The sequence below is a fragment of the Acanthaster planci genome, linkage group LG02, assembly GCF_054643075.1.
Source record: "Acanthaster planci isolate LZ-2023a linkage group LG02, COTS_SCS, whole genome shotgun sequence".
Classification (NCBI taxonomy): Eukaryota; Metazoa; Echinodermata; class Asteroidea; order Valvatida; family Acanthasteridae; genus Acanthaster; species Acanthaster planci.
Genome location: NC_141778.1, coordinates 31,743,686 through 31,766,964, shown reverse-complemented (window position 1 = coordinate 31,766,964; position 23,279 = coordinate 31,743,686). Strand labels below are relative to the sequence as shown.

At 40.7% G+C, this 23,279-nt stretch overlaps 1 protein-coding gene across 4 annotated transcripts; it reads right to left on the bottom strand.

The window, feature by feature from the left end:
- Nucleotides 1–847: 847 nt before the first annotated feature.
- LOC110976939 (chromosome-associated kinesin KIF4-like) lies at nucleotides 848–22,550 on the bottom strand. 4 transcript variants are annotated; one of them, XM_087133023.1, is made up of 29 exons: nucleotides 22,398–22,550; nucleotides 21,770–21,836; nucleotides 20,945–21,481; nucleotides 18,360–18,617; nucleotides 17,178–17,362; nucleotides 16,713–16,802; nucleotides 16,145–16,311; nucleotides 15,868–15,962; nucleotides 15,169–15,288; nucleotides 14,587–14,762; nucleotides 14,185–14,249; nucleotides 13,793–13,850; nucleotides 13,329–13,406; nucleotides 12,861–13,097; nucleotides 12,088–12,276; nucleotides 11,370–11,473; nucleotides 11,037–11,181; nucleotides 10,723–10,917; nucleotides 9,891–10,010; nucleotides 8,414–8,554; nucleotides 7,872–8,010; nucleotides 7,565–7,644; nucleotides 6,809–6,979; nucleotides 6,404–6,505; nucleotides 5,766–5,843; nucleotides 5,514–5,633; nucleotides 5,188–5,337; nucleotides 4,915–5,034; nucleotides 848–3,141 (listed from the first exon to the last, which is right to left on the bottom strand). In XM_087133023.1, the coding sequence occupies exons 4-29, from the start codon at nucleotides 18,586–18,588 to the stop codon at nucleotides 2,758–2,760; spliced, it is 3,738 nt and encodes a 1,245-aa protein (XP_086989149.1). In that variant the 5' UTR covers nucleotides 18,589–18,617; nucleotides 20,945–21,481; nucleotides 21,770–21,836; nucleotides 22,398–22,550; the 3' UTR covers nucleotides 848–2,757. The 4 variants fall into 4 exon arrangements, with proteins under 4 accessions (XP_086989149.1, XP_022086354.1, XP_022086355.1 ...); XM_022230662.2 differs by having other exon boundaries at nucleotides 20,945–21,042; XM_022230663.2 differs by lacking the exon at nucleotides 20,945–21,481.
- Nucleotides 22,551–23,279: the final 729 nt, after the last annotated feature.

Sequence of the window (23,279 nt, the reverse complement as noted above, 5' to 3'; positions counted from 1 at the left end):
GTCAACACGAAATGGATTTCAAATGAAATTTGAAGTAGGACTAAAAGCTTTCTCTATGTTTTCACGAGCTCCACATCGTGTATGAACTACAACATACACATAAATTATTACTGTTACCTGTTAAGCTCAGTATTCTCTGGAAAAACACGACGAAATCCCCGGGCAAAGCCTAGGCCTGGCTTACGTCCACGCGCGCGTGCATGTGTACTACGCGGCTAGGCTAGCTAAGCTATACGCGCGACGAGAAATTATAATTTCTAGACTTGTTTACATGCAAATTGTCGGTATGGACCTTTGACCCATAAAAATCAAGGCCCAGCCGTTTCATTGGCTGAAACCGTTTTCTTAAAATTTCAGTCAGACATGGAGAATGACGTCATGGGGGATTCTTGCCATATGAGGCTTCGTGAACAAGACGTGCTCGGAAGACCAATAAATTGTGGAAGTACTCGCCTTAAAATATGGATTGATGAGACTGTCCACAATCCATATTTCTAGTGTGTGTGTCCAAAAACAGAAAAATGCTCCCCACAAACGCGGGGGAAAGTTGAGCAACGCTGACCAGAGTGAAAAAATCTGAATATATATTATACAAATATGAATGGGGGGGTTGTATTATTGGAGAGGAAAAACTTAGTACATGTATTTGTCCCCAAATGTGACTCTGAAATACTAGAACACCAGCTGTAAAAGGATGAAAGCGTAGATATGCAGTACCTTTTCTCAGTTTTTAAAAAAAGATAGCTACAAAGAGATGCCCACCCCCACAAAAAAAAACACAAAATGCTCCTGGGAAAAATTCCATGTCTTAATAGACACAAACAAGGATAACAACTACAAGATAAAATTAAGGATGTTAGATGCAAACTACTGCAATTTATTGTTGCCAAAGCGGAAACACATTGGGTCAGTGAGTTTCTCACCTTCAGAAACACCAAAATTTACATCTAAGCATCCATTTTCAAATTTACCAATGCTGTGTTCAAACTCATACTGCAGGCATAAATAATTATTCAAACTTTGCTAAAATGCAAGTTATCGGCAATGTTTGTTTTCCATTTTCTATACGTAAACATCAAACACTATTCGTGGAATTACCAAAGGCGGATCCAGACCAAAATTTTCAAGGAAGAAGAACTCGTTTTGGGGAGCCAAAAACTGGGGGGGGTTACATTTGGAGGCTTTTCACACACTTTTTTGAAGGAAGAGAAATACATCTGTAGATGAAACATTTTGCCTTTCTTTCATTACTTTTCAAAAATTGGGGGGGGGGCTGGGGCATAGTTTTTGTCCCCTCCCCATTCACCCTTGGGAATTGGAAAGGACTGCAGAGCCATTATCCAGATCTCGCATTTGTCTCAAGTTCAACTTTGTCTTGGATCCAGAAATATCCAAACATTCTCGTTTGAAACACAAAAACACCCCTTAAAAAATCATTCCTCAAATCTTCCCATAAAATGAAATGGTTTGATATTCTCTAGAAAATTAAGGAAGTTGCACTAAAAATGACAGGTTTCAATTTTATAAACCTAAAGCTTGCAGCTAAAGACAAAACACAGTCTTGATCTCAACATCATTTGTCCAGTTAGTCAATATACATGTACATGTATTTGGCCATCAGAGACCAAGGCACTTCAGACCTCCGTAGCTGGAAGACATTACAAGTGTTGCTTTTTAAGTTGAAAAGTGCACAAGGACAGGCAAATGAAACCAAACCAAGCGTGAGGAAATAATGAGACCACAGAAATGACTTCAATTTTCCCCAAACACTTGAGAAACAATACTCTATTAAAATATACAAGGCAAACAACAACTTTATGTCAACATAAATGTTTACCTGAAATGGTCTCAGATGGTGTCGCTCACTGATCATTTAAAACCCACTACCTTCCCAAGAGGTTTGCGGTCCTAACCCTCCTAGATAATTGTATTTTTTATCACTGTGCTAGTTTTTATTCCACTAAACTTTGTTATTTCAGATGAGCGTTTTTTTATAAGTTGGAGCTCTGATTTTTTTCCAAAAAATTTTGGAGGACCGAAAAAACAACCAAAAAAACTTTTTATATTGATACCAGTAAATTGTTAGTCGGTGGATCCGAGACTTCTCAAAATAAATTTTGTTTTCCCAGTTCTGAATCAGGAAGGTCGGCAGATCTGAGCACCAACTTAAAAAAACACTCTCGCCTATAATCTAATTTTACACATTTTTCATTTTTGCAATCATGGATCACTACAATGATTTGTACGCTGACTTTCAGGAAATGAGGAAAATTGCAGGTGTTATATTTACAAAATAAAATCCCGAGCCAAAAAAGCTCAGCAATTTTTTCACTATTTTGCTTTAAACTTTGGAAGATCAACTGACCAGTCAGAGATTTTTTTTTCTTGAAAAATCAAGTTGCGAAATCTTCTACCCAGCTATTAAAGCCTGCCCACCACAAGTCTCACAGCCTTCTTCAAATGTGTTACATATTATTCCTTTCACCCTTCTGCTTTCTAATTTGGATTCCAAAGAGTAGCTACGACATATTTTCAATTTTCACAAACACTACACCGAGCATTATTTTGTGGATCATAATTCAGTGTTAAGTTCTCCAAACAATTACAGTGTACAGAATAGTGTATAGCTTGCTCATTTACAAATACAAAACACAATCCTATCTTTAAGCAGGTTCATCTCTGAAAGTTATACTCCAAAATATATAATGGTTCAGTCATGCTGTTGCCGTTGGTGATATATAGGAGTGATTCAAAGAGTCAGCTGTCAGTCAGCGGCTTGAAGAAGGAGCCAGTGCTGGACGTGCTGAGCAACTTCCTTTTCCTCTTCAGGCCCCCGCTATTCTCCTCTGCATCAATAGAGACCTTCTTCTTTCTCGCTATCCCCAGGTGGAGGTTGGCATTGGGTGGCTTGGTGCGCTTGAGGGTGGGCTTCAGCACAAACTCGTCACTGCTGGAGCTGGCTGAGGTGTTGTTGGCGGTGAGCTCCGACAGGGCTTGGCGGGGAGGCTTGGCCTGAGTCTTGGGGTTTGCCACAGCCGTCGTGTTTTGGGATTCAGGCTCGCTGTCAGAGAGGACCACTGTTGTGTTCATCAGTACACTATTACCGGCTGTAGTGCTGACAGTGTCATTGACATTTCTTTGCTGCAATTGTACAATTGTAGAGAATTTTAAACAACTAATTTATGTCCAATTCTTATGTACATTCTTATGATTTTAGGAAACTCTTATTCATATGAATGAAGCTTTACATGTATTTGGTAATTTTGGAGTGCCTAAAATCCCTTGAGAAAGTTGTCTTCTTGTGTGATGTCCTGGCATCGATCATCATTAATACTGCATGTTTTTGCTTCAAGTCAAGTGCAGGGGTGTGAATGGAATATAAAAAAATAGCTGAAATTACGAGCATGAAGCGTGGAGCATATGCGGCGTCAGGTCCAGGGCCCACTTAAGGGACCAGGAAAATTTTGAAGTGCAGATACTTTGTGGTGTATTTTACAGCCTCCTGGTGCAACCATTGATCATTTTGTTTTTGAAATTTAGGCTAATTGTACTAAACTGTCTGCTTACATAGATGCACATTTTTAACTTTACAGTTTCTTCATGTTGTGTCTGAAATTCCTGAAGAGGTTAAAATGAATGGAAAGAGTGACATATACAGACAACAGAAATTGTCCCTTAAAATATTATAACAGTGATCAGAAAGTGAAAACATGTCCTTAAAATGAAAGTTAGCTGAGAAAATTCTGAAGTGTTTACTTATAACAAGGGTTATTCAGAAAATTCTGAAGTGTTTACTTAAAACAAGGGTTTTTCTGAAAAGCCTCATAGGTTTGTGCGCAGAGGCATGAAGTGTTGTCCGTATGTGGAATGAATTCTTTCCAAGTGAACTAGTACAATGTAATAGGTATACCAAAATTGTAAATATCGAGGTTTGTAGAGTGAGCTGGCCCTTTTCCCACGTGATCTAAGCATGTTTTCAAAATTTCAGTTCTTGAAATGCACATCACGCGCGTACATCACATGTCCAGGCTTTTGGATATTCCGGGCACGGACCATGTTGCCAGCCAGTCACATCTCTGGTGTTTCCATTAACATCCATTTCCGCAGATTTATAACTTGAGGATCGGTCTTATCAAAGGCTGTATATAAGTCAGAACCTTTTTGGAAAATGGTATACATGTGTTGCACTAATAGTTCACTGAGTTTATGTCCAAAAAATGTTTGAAAGCCCGTACATAACAATGCAAGACCACACGAGAATGCATGACACAAGAAGAACTTTGCGTGCCCGCACTAGTTGTCACGAAGCCCTCTATCAGCAAAAGCGAAAATTTACTAATATTATTCTAAGTTATGGTGGAGCTTGTTAGTCACTACTTCTGCTCACAAAGGAACGGCTGCAAGGAGTCCCACTGACACATATATGAATATTGGTATTTCATTGGCAGCCAATCACAGCACCATGACCGGATGGTCTGAGAATGCTGTTTACACACGAGGCTCGCTCCGCGCCAAATATATGCCTACACACAGTTTGTATACACTGTACGCACGTACGGGGCATACATGTGCGTGTACAGTGTACTGTTCGGTATCAGAAACAGGACGTGCAAAATTTGGCCTGGCTATCGTGACGATAGAAAATGAAAAAAAAACACAAAACAAAAAAACACCCGGCAAAATCGGCATTAGCGAAAGGAAGAAACAAAAGGAAATCTGGCCAGTCGATATAGCTAAAAAGCTGAAAATTAAATTCAGCATTTTCAACAACAAAGTGGAGATTTCACACCCCTGCAAGTGACAAAATACTGAAACTTGCCTCTTTTGCCTTGGGATTTGAATTGGAGTTGACTTTGTATGAAGCTGTTTTCCCTTTCAACAATAACCAATACAAACGCATTAAGCCAATCTCACCACATCAGCTCGGTTGGCACATTTTGCTGTGTCGCATCTGCAGTTTTCCGAGCAAACCTGAACGCCCTTCACGCAGCTGCAGAGCCGAGACTTGCAGAATCCCCGGCAACCACACCCAACCTGGTACAGCATCAAAACAAAATGACAAGGTTCAAACCACAGCTAGGCCAGGCATCATAACATCTCTAGAAAAGCCTCTCTCTTTGAAATTAAGAATTAACAATTAAAACCACAGGACTGCTGGAAAAAAAACGGATCAGATGAAATGCTCACTTTGTCCAAAGATCTCTTTTTGTTTACACTCTCCCTGGGTTTGCGCTTGACCAGGGGTGTCATGCGCCAGTCCGAGTCATTCCCTGTTGTGTCCATTTCACTTTCCGATTCGAAGTATTCTTCTAGGGTGTACCGTTCAACTGGGAATCGCTAGGAGAAATAATAAAGACAAATCAAAGATGGAGTCAATCAGTACCACGCCTTGTTCACACAAAAACTAGCTTGTCGGCTTAAGTTATTGGTCAATGCAATGCATCATGGCATGGAAACTACCTACTTGGCAATGGTAAGTTAGAAATACTGAGCATAAAGGAATTTCACAATACCTGTTTGATGGGTCTCTTCCTTGGTAACTTTAGCGGCGATCCCTCAGGGGAAGATCCAGGAGATACCAAGGTTGGCATCAGGGACTGCTTACGACCAGAGTAGCTGACCAATGTCAGTTGCTGTCAATGGGGGAAATCAATGGAAAATGACATTTTGGAGCATCTTTTGTGTCCATTTTTCCTGTAAGCCTCGACGGCCACAGGGCCTTCAGTATGCTTGAAAAATCCTTGGTTGCATCCAAACCATCTTACCTGATGCAACTCTTCATTTTCCATTGCTGTTTCCTGCAGTCGCTCGTGGAGGGTGCTTAACTCTCTGATTTGATCCTCCTGGTAAAAAGAACAACGATATAAGAATGTTTTTACAAGGCTGCAAGTCAATCATCTGGTATTCTAACCATGAAAAGTCAATCATCTGGTATTCTAACCATGAAAAGGAAACTTTCAAGAAGTTGAAAATCATGATACTTCCAAGGGAGTAATGCTATGGCAAAGTCCATTTAGGGATGTTTAGGTAGATTTACATATGGAAGTATTAAATTTGTTCTGTTGTTCTCCTACAACATCAATGGAAAAAACTACTGACACCCCTTATGACCTAGACTTGGAATATCTGTCATACTGAGTAAGTCTATTGACTGACGCATTTCAAATCTGAATTCTCAGGGGAAAGCTCTTGCACTATTGCACAACAAGCTAGAATCAGTGCATGTACATCTTTACAGTGGATAAGCGAGACTAGGATTTCCGGATCTGGAAGATGGTAAAGGGTTGCCTGGCTGCATCCCATGATATAGAGTGGCACATTTGGTTAAGGAACATTCAAACAAATACGTATGTGTTTACTCAAATCTAGGTCAATGACAGTGCCCCTGAACTTTGCCACAAACCTGGAACTTGATCCTCTTCTGCAAGTCCTCGCCGTCAGCAGAGGGGGCTTCTGCTCCCGTTTGTTCTCTCAGCTGAGAAAGCTGTGTGAGGAGGTATAGCACCTGTGGGGCAAAACGCAGAAACCTGGAATAACCTTTCAGCAATTATTGAAACATGTTCGGCTGAGGAAACGCATGGAACTGCATGCAATTATATAACAACTTTTCAATCATAAAAGGAATCAAAGATTTTTCCATTTAAAATTACAATGACTTTTATAGCTCTCTATATCAACTCTACCCTCACTATTTAGTTAGACATTATTAGTTCAGTGCACTGTGAACCTCAGGTAGCTAAACCTTGGCTCTAATGAGCGGGCAACAGAGCACCCGCTGTCATTCAGGCACACAGCCCATGGGACGTACCTTATCCTCATGGGTCCTCTGCATCTGGGTAATCTGCTTCTCCTGGCTGGCCTTCAGCTCTAGGATCTCGTCCTGGAGCCGGTCCACCTCGGCTAGAGTCTCGCGGTGGGAGTCTTTGAGGTCGCTCAGCTGGCTCTGCACCTCGCTGGTGCTGACCTTGGCAGCCACACACTATTAGACAAGGATGTTAGATTACTCTACACAGTTAAGCTTTGAATGCATAGCTGGACAAGAACAAGATCGCTCTACCAGTTTTAGCTTTGAATAGCCTTGGCAACTTCATACAGCTTTATAAGGATGACACGTTGTGCATTCATTTCTTATTTATCAGAAGTAGCCTTACTGACCATAGTGGCCATGCAAATTAAAAGGGCACAAAATTTATCGATTTATTTTTGCCTATATAAAACTTTGTGACCTGATTGTCCTCAGAGTTGATACAATGTCATGAGATGATGGACAAGTACAAGGACAAGTTTGGGTTTCTCAAATAGCAGCTGTATAGCATGAGGAGACACGGAAGTAAGTTTAACTGATGAACATAGTTCTGACAAAGTCATTTATTTTGCCAACTTTTCTGGTTTTACAATTTCCCAGATTGTTCAACATTGAAATCTACGACAGTTCTGTAGTTCAAAGGCCTGAGGTTCTAAGGTTGGAAGACCTAATGCTGGACGAGAAAAGCACAGACAAGTGATTTCTCGGCCAATCCTGTTTAATTTTTTTTTTTACTTAATTTTTGCTTCATACACCTACCGTTTCCAGCAGCCATTTCAGTCCGCACTTAGCCTCCACCATACTTGTGATCTCATTCCAACGATTTTTGCCTTTTTCATCTGCAGAGCAATAAGCAAAAATACAATGTAAGAACACCATCTGGTATTATGGATTGAAATCAAACAGCTCTACAAAAAGCATCTGCATGGTAGAAATGGCATGAGAAGCATCCCTAAAACTCCACACTAAAATGAAAATATATTTATCAGCATTCAAGTAGATCAATGGGGGAACTTTATGCATCCCATAATCTGAAATTCCATACCCTTTTTAGAAATAACTCTACCTTGATCAGCATCCACGATCTTCTGTTGAAGGTCGCTGATTTGTGCGTTTCTCAGCTCCAGTTCATCTTGTAAGTTTTTAATACGTTTGCCTGTGTCTTGGTTGTGTATGTCGACTGCCTTGGATGGACTGGCAAATTTCTGAGGAGCAAATCATTTATATTGGTTGTGGCTTGTTGGCTATTAAAACTCACATGACAAATTAGGTATTCCTCTACTACGTACAGTAATGATTCATTAATCCTAACTAAAATCTATTAGGAGGTTTTAGAGAATAAATGTCATTCTCACAGAAAATAGTGAAATGTGGCATATCCCCAGGAAATTATAACAACCAGGAACATGAACTATCTGGAACCTAGCACTGCTAGCAATGAACAGTTACTGACAGTGTACATGTAAGTACAGAAACGTTTCACTAAATAAATGAGCAATGAGATGTCTGTATAAAAAGCCAGCCAAAATCCGACAACTGGTTGGCCTTAGTTTGAGATTCGATACTCCCAGTAACAATCTGACTGTTATTTTAGAGTTCCACTGCTACCTTTTGTGGGGGTTCTTCATTCTCTTGTTGGAGTGTGTGCAGTTGTTGGGACAGCACCTTGCGGTCATTCAGGAGGGAGCCCAGATGCCGCTTCGCCTCATTCACACTCACCATCACCTCCAACTCATGGTCAAGCCAGCTCTAAAAGCCCAACGAATATTTCCACACAAAAAGTGTGAATATGAAAGAAAAGGAGCACTTAATAAACTAGAATCACAATGCATACTCAGGATTCCTGTAGTAACAGCGTAAGCCAAGAGTAAGCTTCAGTCCAAACAATCTGCCTTCTGACTTTTTTCTTTCAAAAGAAAATGTTAGCACAAATGTTCTCATGCCCGAATTTCAGAATCTGTATCACTGCAAAAAATGGAATCAAATGTTAATCCCAACCCTTAAAGATCTTGCAGAATTCAGCAAGTTTGAGATTTTGCAGGAGTGGAGAAGTTGGAAGACCAAACCCCTCAATACTCTGCACCTTTAAAGTTCAGTTGCAAAGAATGAGCCATTGTTGTCCTAAATTATTCAGAGAGACCAGAGAGCTTCCGGGCCAAAGTGCCTGAGGAGCTAGAGTGAATATCTCAGGTAGTCTCTGATCCTACACAGTCTACGAAACCATTCTGTGTTCAATCTTTGCCACTGTGGTCAGGCTTTCTAAGATCCAAGCACATTAACAAACCAGATTAGGGAAGGGGACCATTTAGACCCGGTTTGAAAAGGACCCCCGGTAGCCCACCCGGTATAATGCTTGCCCGGTATTCAGGCTGCTCCAGGCCGGTATCAGGCCTGTCTGCACATTGGCATTTCAAAGTCCCTGATGAAAGGCTTCCCCTACCATGCTTCCACAGATGAAAAGGGGTCTAAGCGGATTAGTGTAAACATTGTATAGAGCTGAAGGATTAAAAACCATAAGCAGGTTCCTTCTGGGATAGATTACATGTACCAGTACTTGCAAACAATAGACCCCAGGATGGAGAAGTTCGAGATCAACAACCAGTCCAGCATCCCAGGCCAGCATATGCAGCAAGGTATGAGACGGAGAGAACCCCCCCTGCTTTGTGGTGGTCATTGTCTCGCAGGAATCTGGGGAATTCCTTTCAGACATCTTGGGGGGGATGTGTTAAGTAACAATAGTCTGGAATGTGTATAGGGATTGGACATGTTTGGGGTGTACCCCTCGGTCTCATTTCTTGCTGGGTATACAGGCCGGTAGCCAGGCCGGCATGAAAGGGGTTTTTGCAACAGGGCGAGCTTACCGGGGGGGCCCTTTTCAAACCGGGTCTAAATGGTCACCGGCCCTTAAGGTGAAGAATGTGACAAAAAAATTATTTGTATATCAAACTGTGAAATGGTGAACTGCACAATTTCAGTACAACTTACATGAGCGACAAGTTCCAACTAGCATACATCTGAATTGCCCCCCCCGACCAGCTGGAGAGCGTCTTTCCCAATTTTTTAAAATCAAATTGTGACCCCTGACCTTGATTCTTTTGGCCACTCCCACCATATTCTTCTCCTCTGGTTTTTCCTCTGATCGTTTCTTCTGTACAGCTTTCTGCTTCTCCAAGGCCTCCTTCAGGCGTTTATTGGCAGCCGCAGCCTGTCAAAAACAACAACCTTAACTACGTATTACCATTAACAAAAATAGAGGCATGTTCTCTGATGTCTTTGTGGGAAGCGTTGGCACACTGTATGGGCTGTTTGTAAGAATTCAATGAGAGCTGCACAAACACTGATGAAATGTGATTGGGTCTACAAACTTCAAAGTCAAATCCTGAGAAATATACAGTGAGTAACTGAATCAGCCACTTCAATCTTGCGGGTTTTAGCACCCAACAAAAATGCCAATACAATTATCCTTACAGCCTTGACAACAGAACTCTTCTTAGGTTTAGTCTGATTCAAACAATTTATCCAAGAGCCACTGAAGTGAATCTAAATTCAAAGGGTTCAATGGACAGACCCAACAAATTTTCCAATCCAAGCAAATTTTAGGGGGTTGGATCTGACCAGATTTAGCACGATAGGGATCTATGAAAATTTTGAGGCCACAAATGTCATGCACCTGGGTTTAAGTGCATTTTCAGATATAATGTTGGAACTGGGGTGCACGCATTCAGGTGAAAATTAGCCACTTGTACTCGATATCCCATGTCATGCATTCAGACCACATGGTGACATCTCCAGTTTCTGCACAGTTTTGGAAGCATAGTTTCACAATTTTCCACAGGCTAATATAAATAAAAATGGTTGAACTCATCAGAGGCTTTAATGGCTTCACAGGGTGAACAAACTTTCTATCTGCGACTCACCTCCTCCATCTTTCTTCTCAAGACGCTCTCCTGCTTCTCATGTCTCTGTGTCATCTTGCTCAACTCACACTGTCTCTTCCTGTCCTTGGCCTTGAGTTGCAGGACCTCCTTGTCCTTCTCGGCCTTCCACTGACGGAACTTGTCCCCTTCCTCCTTCATCTGCTTCATCAGACGTACTCGTGCCTGCTTCATAGACTACAGTGAAAGAAAAAAAATCAATCAATCAATCAATCAAACCCAAATTGATTTTGTCAGCTAATCTACTATCAACAAATCTTTAACCTCTGGACCTAGTTGGACTGGTGGCTACTCACCTGAATTTCCTTGTTGAGTTTCTGTACAGTTTGATCACTCTTTTCCTTAAGTTTGAGTAGTTTGGACTGCTCAGTAAGTTTTTTCTTCAGTTTGCTGATCTCGGTGCTCAGTTCCTGGAGACGGACTCGACGCTGCTCACTCACTCTGCAAAGAAAGTAAACAAATTGTCTAATACTCGACTATAGCACATAATGAAAACAACCTTTTTGGAGGACCATATAAAGTGTAGAGTGCTTTTTTCATGGAACGCAAATGAAAAAACTTCTTCTGGGAATCATCCATTTGATGGAATTTCCCAGTGAACTTATGTCCCTTATTGAAAATAAGCTTACTTGTTGCTGGCAGTGTTGGACTTTGCCGCATACAGCGCTGATGACAGATTTTCTCGTTCCTTCTGTAGTGCTGCTATTTCACTCTCCAACTCTCGCACATTGCTCTGATTAAAAGAAAGTAAACCATTCTTACAACGGGACGTTGGGTGAAACATCTTGGATATTATTACAGTCTGAACTAGTCAGTAAACCTTGCAGACAATTTCAAAAGACCACCACATGGGGCCAAACACAATTTGTTGCACCTGTTGGGCTGAAAAAGGAATTCTCAGTGCAAACCATGGCAGATTATATTATTTATCTCTGGCTCCCTAAGTAGTGCACCCCCCTTCCCAAAAAGCAAAAATCCTGTCCACTATTACTCATTACCTGCCCATTATCATTACTCTATTACAGTACATAATGCAATTGGCTCTATGTTGTAACATAAGTGATACCAAAGCTCTTGCTTTAACTCTAACCATCAGGGGTGGAGGATTCAGGACTGTTAGGGCTAGAAAATCAAAATTTTCACTTGTTCAAGGTAAATTTTTTTCTTTAATTTAACAATTAATAATACAAAATGTTACACGTTGCATTGTCTCTAGAAACCATTCAAGGGAACCAGTTCAGATGCAATAAACTCAGCTAAGCCAAATTGAAAAAATGTGAAAAGTTTCTGTGAGAAGATTATAATCTTTTCTGTTCTTTGGGGTCAAGGCGCTGACATTTTGCCCACCTCGTAGTGTATCTTCATGACCTGCATCTTCTCATCGTTCTGGCCCATGGTCTGGGCCAGCTCCTGTTTCATGGCCAGGGCGTTGTTCAGCTCCTGCAGTTCCCTGCCCAGCTGGGCCTGGCGTAAGGTGTGACCGGTGAAGTCGATGGATGGGGAAGAAACGTTGGGGGACTTGCAGGTACCGCCCTCCTTTGGGATTAAAATGAATGGACACTTTTATATCCACTGAAGATAAATTCCGATCGCATGCTCTTCCCTTTTGTAGGGACTCAACTTTAGCAGGCCTTAAAATTCATTCAAAGTTCCAAACCCTTTAAAACAAGACAATAGCAACAACAAAATCACAACAAATGTGCTTGAATTTCAGGGAGCTCACAAGGTGCAATGTCAAGTGATTCTGGATATTTACAAATTTTAAACCTGATTATCTACATGCAAAATAAATATATCGGACTTACAAAATGCATTCGTCATTGAGTTATCATCAAATATGTCCAGCAGGTTTCCAGTTTCATATGGGATTTGACCAAAGCCAACAGTAAATGATAGAATTTCAATAAGCTATTTGTACTTTTGACAGATGAGACTTCATATATGAAATGTTAATTCCTGCACAAGCTAAGTGGAATAAAATAACCAAATCATTGCTGAAACTGTTGCGGTTGTAGAGACAATACATAAGAGCTTTACACACTGCACTTGGTTCAGCAGGCCCATGAGTATTAGTCACATTATACAAGCTGAACTCCACAAGATCTGGCATTTCTGCATACCTTTTTGACATTCTCTTTCTCAGCTTCATTCCCGTACAGCGACTCGGCATTGGACAGCTTGTCCTCCGTCTCCATGTCAATAATTTTCTTCTGCAGCTGGCGGACCAGGTCTAGCTGCTCTGTCACTTTCTCATTGTCAGCTGCTCCCACTGTCAGATCCAGGGCCCCCAGACTCAAGTCTGTCTCTTCCTTCAGCTGCTCCAGCTTCTGCTTCAGCTTGTCTCGAGACATCTCGGCCTGAGAGTCATACATTATGTAAAACTTGTAAGCATCCGTAAATTCCTGCTTACCAAGGGAGTTTCCAGCATTCCACAGAAATGCCCTGAATTCTACTAATGACAGAATGAAGGCGCATGGATCTCCAAGTGGTTACACTTGCCACTTCTCATATCCATATTTCATTGAATTTCTTATTTATTGTAAAAAGGAGAAATGAGCTAAAAAAGTCCTAAGTGACTCACTACGTACCAGAATGGCCTTCTCACACATCTGTGTTGTCTGTTCGATTGCTGACTGCAGTTCAATGGTCAGTTTCTGGTTGGCGGCCTACAACAAGATGACATACGAAGGCATGTTATCATGATCAGTCACAATGTACGATTGTAAGCAGTATGTGGCCAATCAGAATCATCAACAATAAACAATTCGAGTCGTGACCAGCCGCTTTCATGAAGCAAATGTTGCCATATGCTGTTTGAAGCATTTTTCAACACTGCTGGCCAGGATGATCACAGCTCTTACAAGGATGCATTCCACAAATAGGCTAAAAGGCTCACTTTAAACTATTTTCAATATTTAGGAACTCTCCATAATTTCTCTAGATAAATCTGGCATTTCATTGTTCTAACAAAACCTGTATAAGTTAAACAACGCTGAGCTACATGTATAAACAAATGTTATTGTGACAACAATTCAATATTAAAGAATCTTACCTCAAGGGAGTGATTTCTATCCAAAAGAGTTTTCAAGTCTGCAACACCTTCCATAGGACTGAAAAACAAACAGAACTACCCACTTATACCAAATTCTGAACCTGAAAAACACAAGATAAACATTACACAAAAGGACAAATATGGGTCATTTAGAAGGTGACATTCACTTCCAACTGTCAGAAGAACCAAAACCTTTTGATAAATGTTAATGCAATAAGGGAAGGACTGGAAACAAAAGTTGTGATGAATCTGATAGGCTTCGATTCAAACTCGGAACCCAGGTATCAAAACAAAGTGTGTATATACATTTCGGTACAGGTGAGAATCAACCCTCAGCATCCAGTGTTTGCAAGACAAGGATTGTACCCCCCCTGGATTCAATGAGTACATACCCATCAGGCAATGGACCTCCATGGATAGACTTGCTCTGTAGCAGCTGCACCTGCAACTGCTGCACCTATTGAGTGCAAAACGCATTTTCATTATCAGAATCAAAGTTTATAATTCCATGGACATTCATAAACATGTTTGCTCTCTTAAATTTGTTTAAACTTTTGATACTAATATTTGAATTTTCATGGCTATCTGCAATGTTGAGAGATGAATGAACTTGATGTAAACCAGAAACCAACATCCTCTAGTTCTGGAATGTTATGGTGTCTCTTCAAAATTGTTCATCCATTTTTCATAGTGTGTTGCAGCTGGGGACTTTCTAAATATGCAACAGTTAGCCCCCACACCATCAGAACATTACAGGGTTGGAAAGCGAAGCGCTTAATGAAAGAATTCCTTACCTGTTGCCTGAGTTTTGCCAGCTCTGCCGACTGGGGATCTCGGTTGATGATGGGCTTGTTCTTAATCTGTCTGGCCCGGTCGGCATATCGCAGTGTGTTGAGTGTCTCCTCCATGTTGGAATCAGCAGGGCTGACACAGGCCAGCATCAGGGTTTGGCTGTTGCCACCGAGGGCATCTGAAGGGAACAATTCAGCCCAAAACAGTAAGGTCTGTTAAGTTTGTTAACAGGAATTGACTGCAAGTCAGGCTTTTAATCGAACCCTCTTCAACCTTTAGTTTCCTCGTTTCTAATGTACAATTGTGCAGTAGCAGTAAAATTCTGTTGAGCCCAGCAGCAACCAATGACCTTTTGATTGAAGTAGTACTACGCCAATAGATTAAGAAGATATTAGTCTTTGCTGTTTATTCTGTGTACTTTAACTCGGGTTTTGAGACCAGTGAAAGCTATACTCAAAGCATTCTTATGAAGAACCTTGCAGTTTGATGATGCCCTCACTTTTCTGTTGTATGTCATGATTCAACTGACAAATTTCATTCCGCTTGAAACATTGCTCAAGGTGAAAACCCCCACCAGCACTCACCTTGGAGAAGTCTGGTTAACTTGGAGTCCCTGTATGGTATGTGACCCTTGCGACCATTTTCATCACCTAATGCACTGATGACATTGCCCAGTGCTAGAAGGCCTCGATTGATGTTGATTCCTGAGTGAGCATAAGATAGGAAATTCAGTTCAGCCTTAATGTGATCTCAAGGAGATGGTATACTGGTTGCATTGCACGATCTTCTTTGAGATTACACTTAAATATATTTCTGTGAGTGCACCCTAAAATTTGAGCCTGAGGTTTCATCTGGAATTAAAACACAGTACCGATTCACTTCCAACGATTGCCCCGCCCTCTTCCAAAATAATTTTGTATGTCGATACAAGCTGGTATCACAGAATACAAATGGATTGCACAATGCATCAACCAAATCACTGAATCTAGATGCTCTTCTTACTGCACTCTGAACTTGTGTGACCTCTATAGCGTCACTGTCACAGACAATGTGCTGAGATTTCCTTTATCACCCTTAAAAAATGACACCTCTTAATGACAGATTTCATTGATTGAATGGACAGATAAGATCCCTAAATATGGAACCTATGCAAAAAAAGCTACTCAGCTTCCCATTGCCAACCAAAGTCTCATTTCAACTGTACATTAACAGGCTGGGTGATTTAGGGCAGTATGCTAAAGGTTTGGATGGGTTTTGGGCCATGCAATGATTAATGAGTTGACCTTCTTTCAGCCTCTCTCCTTGAGCCTGGGTCTTCTTGGCTCGTTCCGACCCCGCAAGGTCCACAAGATGGAACTTGGCATGGCAGTAGTTATCGCTTCAAAGGCAAAAAGAAAGAGCAGGTTAGTAGCTTTCTACATGTGTACTTTCCAAAAGCAAACTAGCATACTACATGTTTATATTGAACAATTCAAGATGTAACTTGCAACATGTTATTGTCGAGTTCCTATTTTTGTTTCACAAAATTAGGAATTGTTGACAAGTTCCAGCTGATCTAACCTGTCATCCTTTTTCCTCATCTCGACGGCTACGGTGAACACGGCGTGGGAGCGGCTGGAATGGGCGTTCATGGCAGTGGAGCCAGTAGTCCTACCTACTGAGCCCTGCTCAAGGCACTGCTCCAGCTCAGAGGCCGACTTGACAATCACCTCTTGTAGACCAGATACCTGGTGGGACAAACCAATTCAATGTATGTACTGACTTGTGCTCTCAGGGCAAATCCTAGCTGCCTTGGATGTCATATTGCTGTCCTGTGTGATTTGTAAACTCCTTCAATGCGCTGCTTTACTATGCAGCAAAACATTTATGAAGACAAGCACAACCTTTTTCTTCAGATAAACCGTCTCACTGCGCTCACAGACAACTAGTTAACATGACTTGACAATGCCTCATTTCTCCTCAAGGTGTCATGTTCTTGGTACTATGATCAGTGACTCAAATCCTTTCAAATAAAATGAGTTAACCAAGTGGCCTCAGGACAAGTTACATGTATGCCTGAAGGCCTTGATCAAGTTCATTTACGCGACTGAAGAAACATAACTTTGGGATAAAATTTAAGGATACCCACCCTGATTCCCCCTTCAGGGTCCTCGCGCACAGCAAGCGTCTCCTTCTTCAAGGAGGTGTTTAACAGATCGTTGATGTCTTCCTTGTGAATCTGATTAAGAAAAAGACAGAATTAAGTCAACTCATGGTTAATGAAAATGCTGATTATGCAAGTAGAAGGCCTGGCTCTGTTTAATGAATAACTCAGAACGCTTACATTTTTGCAAAAGTGTTAATTCTTCAGTCATGCCATCAGTATGAGTAATGGCTTGTATATTTGGAAGACAAACATTAAGTCAGCTAGCAATAAACAAAAAGGAATTCAGTAAACCTTACTCCTTAGGAATTTTGCCACTGTAGGAACATTAATGGACCTTCCAAAATCCTTGCCTGAGCAGGAAACATACATATTCTCTGCATATTGTAACAATAATCGTTACTTTTGATATGCACAAATCCCCAAACCAGCCCCTTTCTAGGACCTCACCTCTAAGTAGGTGCACTTCAGAAGGAACTCTGTATCACCCCTGTCGTTGATGCCACTGAAGAGATCAGCAATGACCCGGGGGATGATGCCCATGGTTTCTTGGTCAGTCATGCTGTACCCGCTGCCCATAGAGTAGGTCTTCCCTGAGCCAGTCTGACCATAGGCCAGAACTGTGGCATTGTAACCTGAGGACAGGAGAACAACATTGAAGGAGGTAAAGATGACAGCTACTACAATGCCTGTCCAAGAGCACATTTTTGAATGCACAAGCCTTTCTTACGGATAAAAGACATACATGTAATAACTTTATTACTGGCTAGTTCAAAAGATGATAAATTTCAATGAGGGAAAACACTCCAGTCCTCTTGAATGTATGAAAACTTACCAAAATTCTTTTGGAATAAAGTGTATGGAAAAGTGTTTTTTTTAACAATAGGAAATGTCCAACCTTTTTCAGAAAAGCAAGGGTTTTGTATCTATTATGTAAATCAGGGAAGACACTGTACATTTTACACCCCTTGTTGTCTCTTTGAAAGGTTGCTACTGACTGTCCCATTTACATGTCCTTACACAACAATAAATTAACAAAGAAATAAAAATTTTCAATGCAAATACAACAAATTCAAGCAGCTTTTATTGGTGCACGAATCAATGCACGACCGAGTTTCAAGCATGGAATGGCATCACAGTTTTGCTCATTTATGCACATTCCATAGAATAAAACTCTGGCAGCTGAAACACAGATTAAAATAGCCAAACAAATTTGGAAATTTAACACAAAGGTGCAATTTCCAGGGATGTAGTAAAAAAATTGTATCGCAGGGTCCCCTTCAAAACCACCAGAAGGAAACCAATGACATGCATTTATATGCATACAGATACTTCTACCTGTAAGTGACACCAAGCACCTGTTATAAAATGCTTAAAATGACTCGGCTACACTTCCAGTTATCCTGCAATTTCCTTACAATGCTGAATGATGGGAAAGCATGCAGTTAAGTGAGGTGTTACACATGTTTTTATGGATCACCAAGAATTTGATTTTTACCTGTTTTATGCATCAGTGGCACTTACAATATCTTGTCAGAGCACAAAACTCCATAAGTGAGGTATGTACAAGTCAATGGAAAAATAGTCCAGCTCATTACCGAGCCTTATGCCCATCTCGGACTGTCAACTTACCTTTGAAGATGCCCTCCACCAGGGGCAGTACAGCAGACCTGTACACAGTGTTTTGTCTCGTATCTGGCCCGAAGGCAAAGTCATAGGTAAAGGCCTTGTCCTTGCCAAGAACGACTTGCGGCTCATTGGGAATGAACTTCAGGCACATCTGGCAGCCTTCTGCTTTCTCTTTTGGAATCAAAGGTCGGCAGCGAAGAGCTACACGGACAGGGATGTCTTCCTCTGGCATTGTGTCTGTCTAAATTTCTCAAACAAAATCTGCAGCAAAGCACAAGTAGCAAATTATAATGCATCATCAAAGCCAACCTGCCAAAAACAAAATTAACAATTATTTCAATTTGCACGCTACAGATGATTCATCAGTATGATAGTTTCAAAGTGTCATACATACATGTACATGTATGATAACACGTTCACCACTTACGTTGTCAGCACTGCATTTGCGCACTGAGTTTTGAGTGCATAACTTGAAATTCTTTCCATCTACTTTCATTAATATGTTCTAACGACATGCAGTACACATGAATTCAAAATACCAGTAGCAAGGAGCTTCAATATATCTATTATAAGGGCTTTAGTAGCACCATCAGGACTACAGAGTTCTGTAACGAAGTGAACATGTCACAGGCCATTTGTGTGAAAGGCATTGGCGTAATAACCAGCACATATGCATACTCCATTTACTTGCACTTCACTTCTTGGTTAAAATGATGTCACACTTTTGTACACTACACAGCTAGTCTATGGTGTTGTCCCATTAAAATAAGCACTCGTCAGCAGGTATTGAAAATGACTGAACGAACGTGAGAACATAAAACTGGCAAACGTGTAACATAAATCAAACCAAACATGTAGGACCTGACTTGGTGGTTTAAGTTTATAAGAAATGGCTCCATATTTAGTCCCTGTTCCCCAATTTTGAGAGGCTTATAAACTGTAGCAATAATCACAACACATGTATGCACTGTATGCAGTCAGATCTTAGCATCAAAACATCACTCCATTATTACAAGGTTTTAGGGTCTATTTACATGTACTATCAGGTGGCACAATTTTCAAGGTGGCAGTTTTTGATTGAATGACAAATTTGCACATGTATACATGTAAATGGACATGGCCTACATGGTTTTAATAGTCATTGCTAGTGTCATGAGTGCACAGTGATACTGCCCTCAGTCATGGGGGCAAGAATTATCTTGCTACATGTACCACTTGCCACCAATTATGATAAACATTCCACAAGTTCTGCCTCATGGTAGGTCTTACAGTAACATATTTAACCATGCTTACATTAGCTGGAAATATCCAGCGATATGAGCTCATGACTTGGGGAGCTAGTGCGGATATTTCCAGCTAGGCCTGACTGTTAGTAAGAATCAGTCCATCTTTGGCAATTATCCAAAAAGTAACTGACCAATTACTGTTGAAAAGCATACTTGGTCTAGGTCTATAAAGATGGTTATGGGACAAAACTCTCTTCGAAATTATTCTTCTGGCAAGCTGTTATTTTGCGGAAAGCAATGAAAGAAGGCCATTTACAACAATGCATCTAAAGACAAATTTTTTGATATGTTAGAGGCACCAAGTTAGAAGCACCAAGCATTGACACAACTCACACGCTTGACAGTATCCACTAAGCTGAAACTTTATCAGGTGGCATGTTGTACGATCGACTTGACCATTTACCAATTTGACTCGGGACAACGCGACTGTTGAGACAACTTGACCGGTGGGACAACTCGACAAGTTACCAAGTTGTCCATGAAGACAACTCGACCGTGCAAAGCATGAACATTACAGAGGCAATTATAAACGGGGCAATTATAAACGTAAATTGCACATTGATATGTTTCGGCAAACTTGGGCGTGTTGAGTTACATTTCAATTTACCTTGCTGGGCATGACATGCAGTGTTGCACAGGGACCTGGTGAGGCAGCATGCATAGGACTAGTGGGTGGTGCCAAACCACCCAACCAGCATGGTGTGACAGCAATGTGATATGCACGGTGGTGTTAAGTACCATTCGCAATACACAGGCACCTCGGCCACACTAGTGACCAGCTGCTAGTCTGCCAGTATGAGAGACAACAAATCTGTTCCCCAATCCCTTCTCTTTTTTGATTAAGAGAAAGGGTGTAAACATGGTGAAGTGCAGGTGTTTCTATTGTATCCCCAGAACTGTGGGGTCTGACGTTGGACCCCACAGTTCTGAGGGTATTTCTATTGATGAACAGTTGAGTTGTTTGTACATTTAAGGCACAGACAGCGACAGATGTTCAAGTTGTCCCATCAGTGACGGCATCACACATGGCATCAGTCAAGTTGTCTCACTCTCAGTTCAGTTGTCCCAGGTCGAATTGGGAAATGGTCAAGTTGTCCTAGCCTCATCAGGTTTGTCCTCAGCCATCCTTGTTTCATGTCTTTAGAGCATTGCCTCAAACTCAAAGCAACAAATTACACGTACGTAATGCACCAAAAAACTGAATAATAGAATACTGTAGACCCTACTTCGAAAACTCAAAGTCACTACTCACAGAGTAGTGACTTTGAGAACTCAAAGTACTGAAACTACTATAGGCCCTACCTTTATTCAAACCAAATGTTAGTCAAGTCATCCCCGGGTCAAATCGTCCCCGGGTCAAGTCGTCCCCAAGTTAACTCTTCCCCTAGTCAAGTCATCCCCTGTATAAATAATTACATTATAATTATAATTTTACTGCAGCAATTTATTTGGGGAGGGGGGGTAATTTATTTATTTTCTTTTTTACTTATCAACATTTTACTGGGGTAGGCCTAATTTATTTTGGGGGGATAATTTATTTATTTTTTTTTCTTTTCAAGTTTTTACTGGGGTAATTTATTTTTTCTTTTTCTTTTATTGGTATATTTTTTATTTATTTTATTTGAGTTATTTATTTTTATTTCATTTAATAATCAATATATCAGACAGGATTGAATTATCTCCGAAAGAGCCAGTTGGTTTGACGATTCAGGCCCGGTTTGCCTACAGCGATAGTCCAGTGAGATGCTTGCATTTGGCATGGAGACTGGACATCCTCAGCTCGCCTGCTTGGTAGCTCTCCCAGAGCAGAAACAGCTGCCCCTACATTCTTCGAATGTTCTTCGAAGATCGAAGAGCAAAGAACTTGTTAAATTATTTCTCCACCATTCTTACCATTATAAGAATAATGAAAAAATAATGAATAATGAACAAAACCAACTTCAACCTCTTGAAACAACCTGACTTTCCTAGTTATTCAAAATAACTAACATTCATTTCCGCATTACTGATTTCAGAAAGTTATTTAAATAAACTGGAAATGACAACTGGCAGATATGAAATTTAAAGATGTTCAAATTGCTTTGACAATTCAAGAACAGGCCTATGAGCTGTTACATTGGCACATACCAGGAATTGCCCTTTTAATAAAGATCTTGTGTGGCACGTCTTCGGAACCATAGATTTCAAAAGCTAGCTGCGTAGAACGAATGAAAATTGTGAATAAATGAGTACATGTGTATTGTTTTCTTTCTCATCTACATGTTGATGTACCTAGAAAGAAAGGGAAAATTCATAGATAAACTTGGGGGACGACTTGACCCGGGGACAATTTGACTTGGGGACGATTTGACCCGGGGACGACTTGACCAGGGTATTAAGGGTTTCAATTTTGGGGGACGACTTGACTCGAGGATATCTGACCATCATGACCATAATAAGACGTTAATCATGACGTTAGGTTAGGCCCCAGTGACGTGAGCATAGAGATGTGTCCTTGCTCTATGCTTGGAGTTTTGCAAGTAGGCCTAGTGTGTACCTTCATGTACATGTTTGATGTAGGCTTGCAACCACCAGAACACAGACTGGCAATTAGCAGGCCCATGGTGACGACGCGACGGTAGGCCTAGGGACTGTTGTATTCTACCTCCATGTTTGGTCGTTGCAACTTTAGTGCAAGTTAACGTTAGGGCCTAACCTTATGTCATCTATTTACGAAACAAGGTATCATATTACAGTCATACAACTGGTACACTACCTTTCAGCTGAATGTTATACACCCATGGAAATCCATCCAACAAATCTCCCGAAATAAATCAAAATATCGTGTACTCTGGCATCGATGCAACGCAATCGACCATTCCGACCACACACGATTTTGAATGTTCCCAGTCATTTCGTGCCATCTAGCGCTGCCCAATCAGAAAGCTAGCACTGGCTAAATAGGACATTTTGAGGTCAAAGTTGAAACTAGCGGTGCACAATCAAGAATCAAATTTGTACATTTTGGCCTGTTTACTCAAGTGCCAGCTTATATTAATAGTCTTGATATAAAATTTTGTATAAATTTTTCTAAGTATTCAAATAAGGACAACATTTTTGGTTAAAACATCGTTTTTCGATTAAATGATGTCACTTTTTTAGACACTGTGATTACGACAAGTACAAAACCTTGCCATTTAAATACAATGGGCGCCGCAACATTGAATGGGTGGTCCGGTGGTTGTGTGTTCTCTCATTTACAGATTTAATCTCATCAGTCAATTGACACTCTCTCGCATAGCCGGACTTTGACCACCTTTTGATCTTTTTTTTTAATTTCTCTTTCAGGTAAATTCTATCCCATACGAAAAATATTGAAACTATTCAAGAAGAATCCTTAAGGTAGAATACCATTAAAATAAATCACTCTCATCTTACTTGTAATTCGTATGGGCAGCCAAAATATTCTTTGGTTGGTTTTCGATGTTACGTTAGTTTTTTTTTAATGTACATTTGTCCGATGAATTTTGAAGAGGGTTGTGTTTTCATTTAGCATTTAGTAATAAGTGCAATAAGAACTGGTGTTTCGACAGCTGCTCGAGATTTTTAACGCATTTTGTGATTTGTTGTATTTGACTTTCACACTGATGGCCAGCCA

What these genes read in the sequence shown, in the direction of transcription:
- LOC110976939 (XM_087133023.1), bottom strand. Translation starts at nt 18,588, where the DNA reads ATGCCAGAGGAAGACATCCCTGTCCGTGTAGCTCTTCGCTGCCGACCT. An exon ending in ATAGAAATCACTCCCTTGAG is followed by an intron (nt 13,407 to 13,792) that starts GTAAGATTCTTT and finishes ATCTTGTTGTAG; the next exon opens with GCCGCCAACCAGAAACTGAC. An exon ending in GAGTGGCCAAAAGAATCAAG is followed by an intron (nt 8,555 to 9,890) that starts GTCAGGGGTCAC and finishes TTGGGCTTTTAG; the next exon opens with AGCTGGCTTGACCATGAGTT.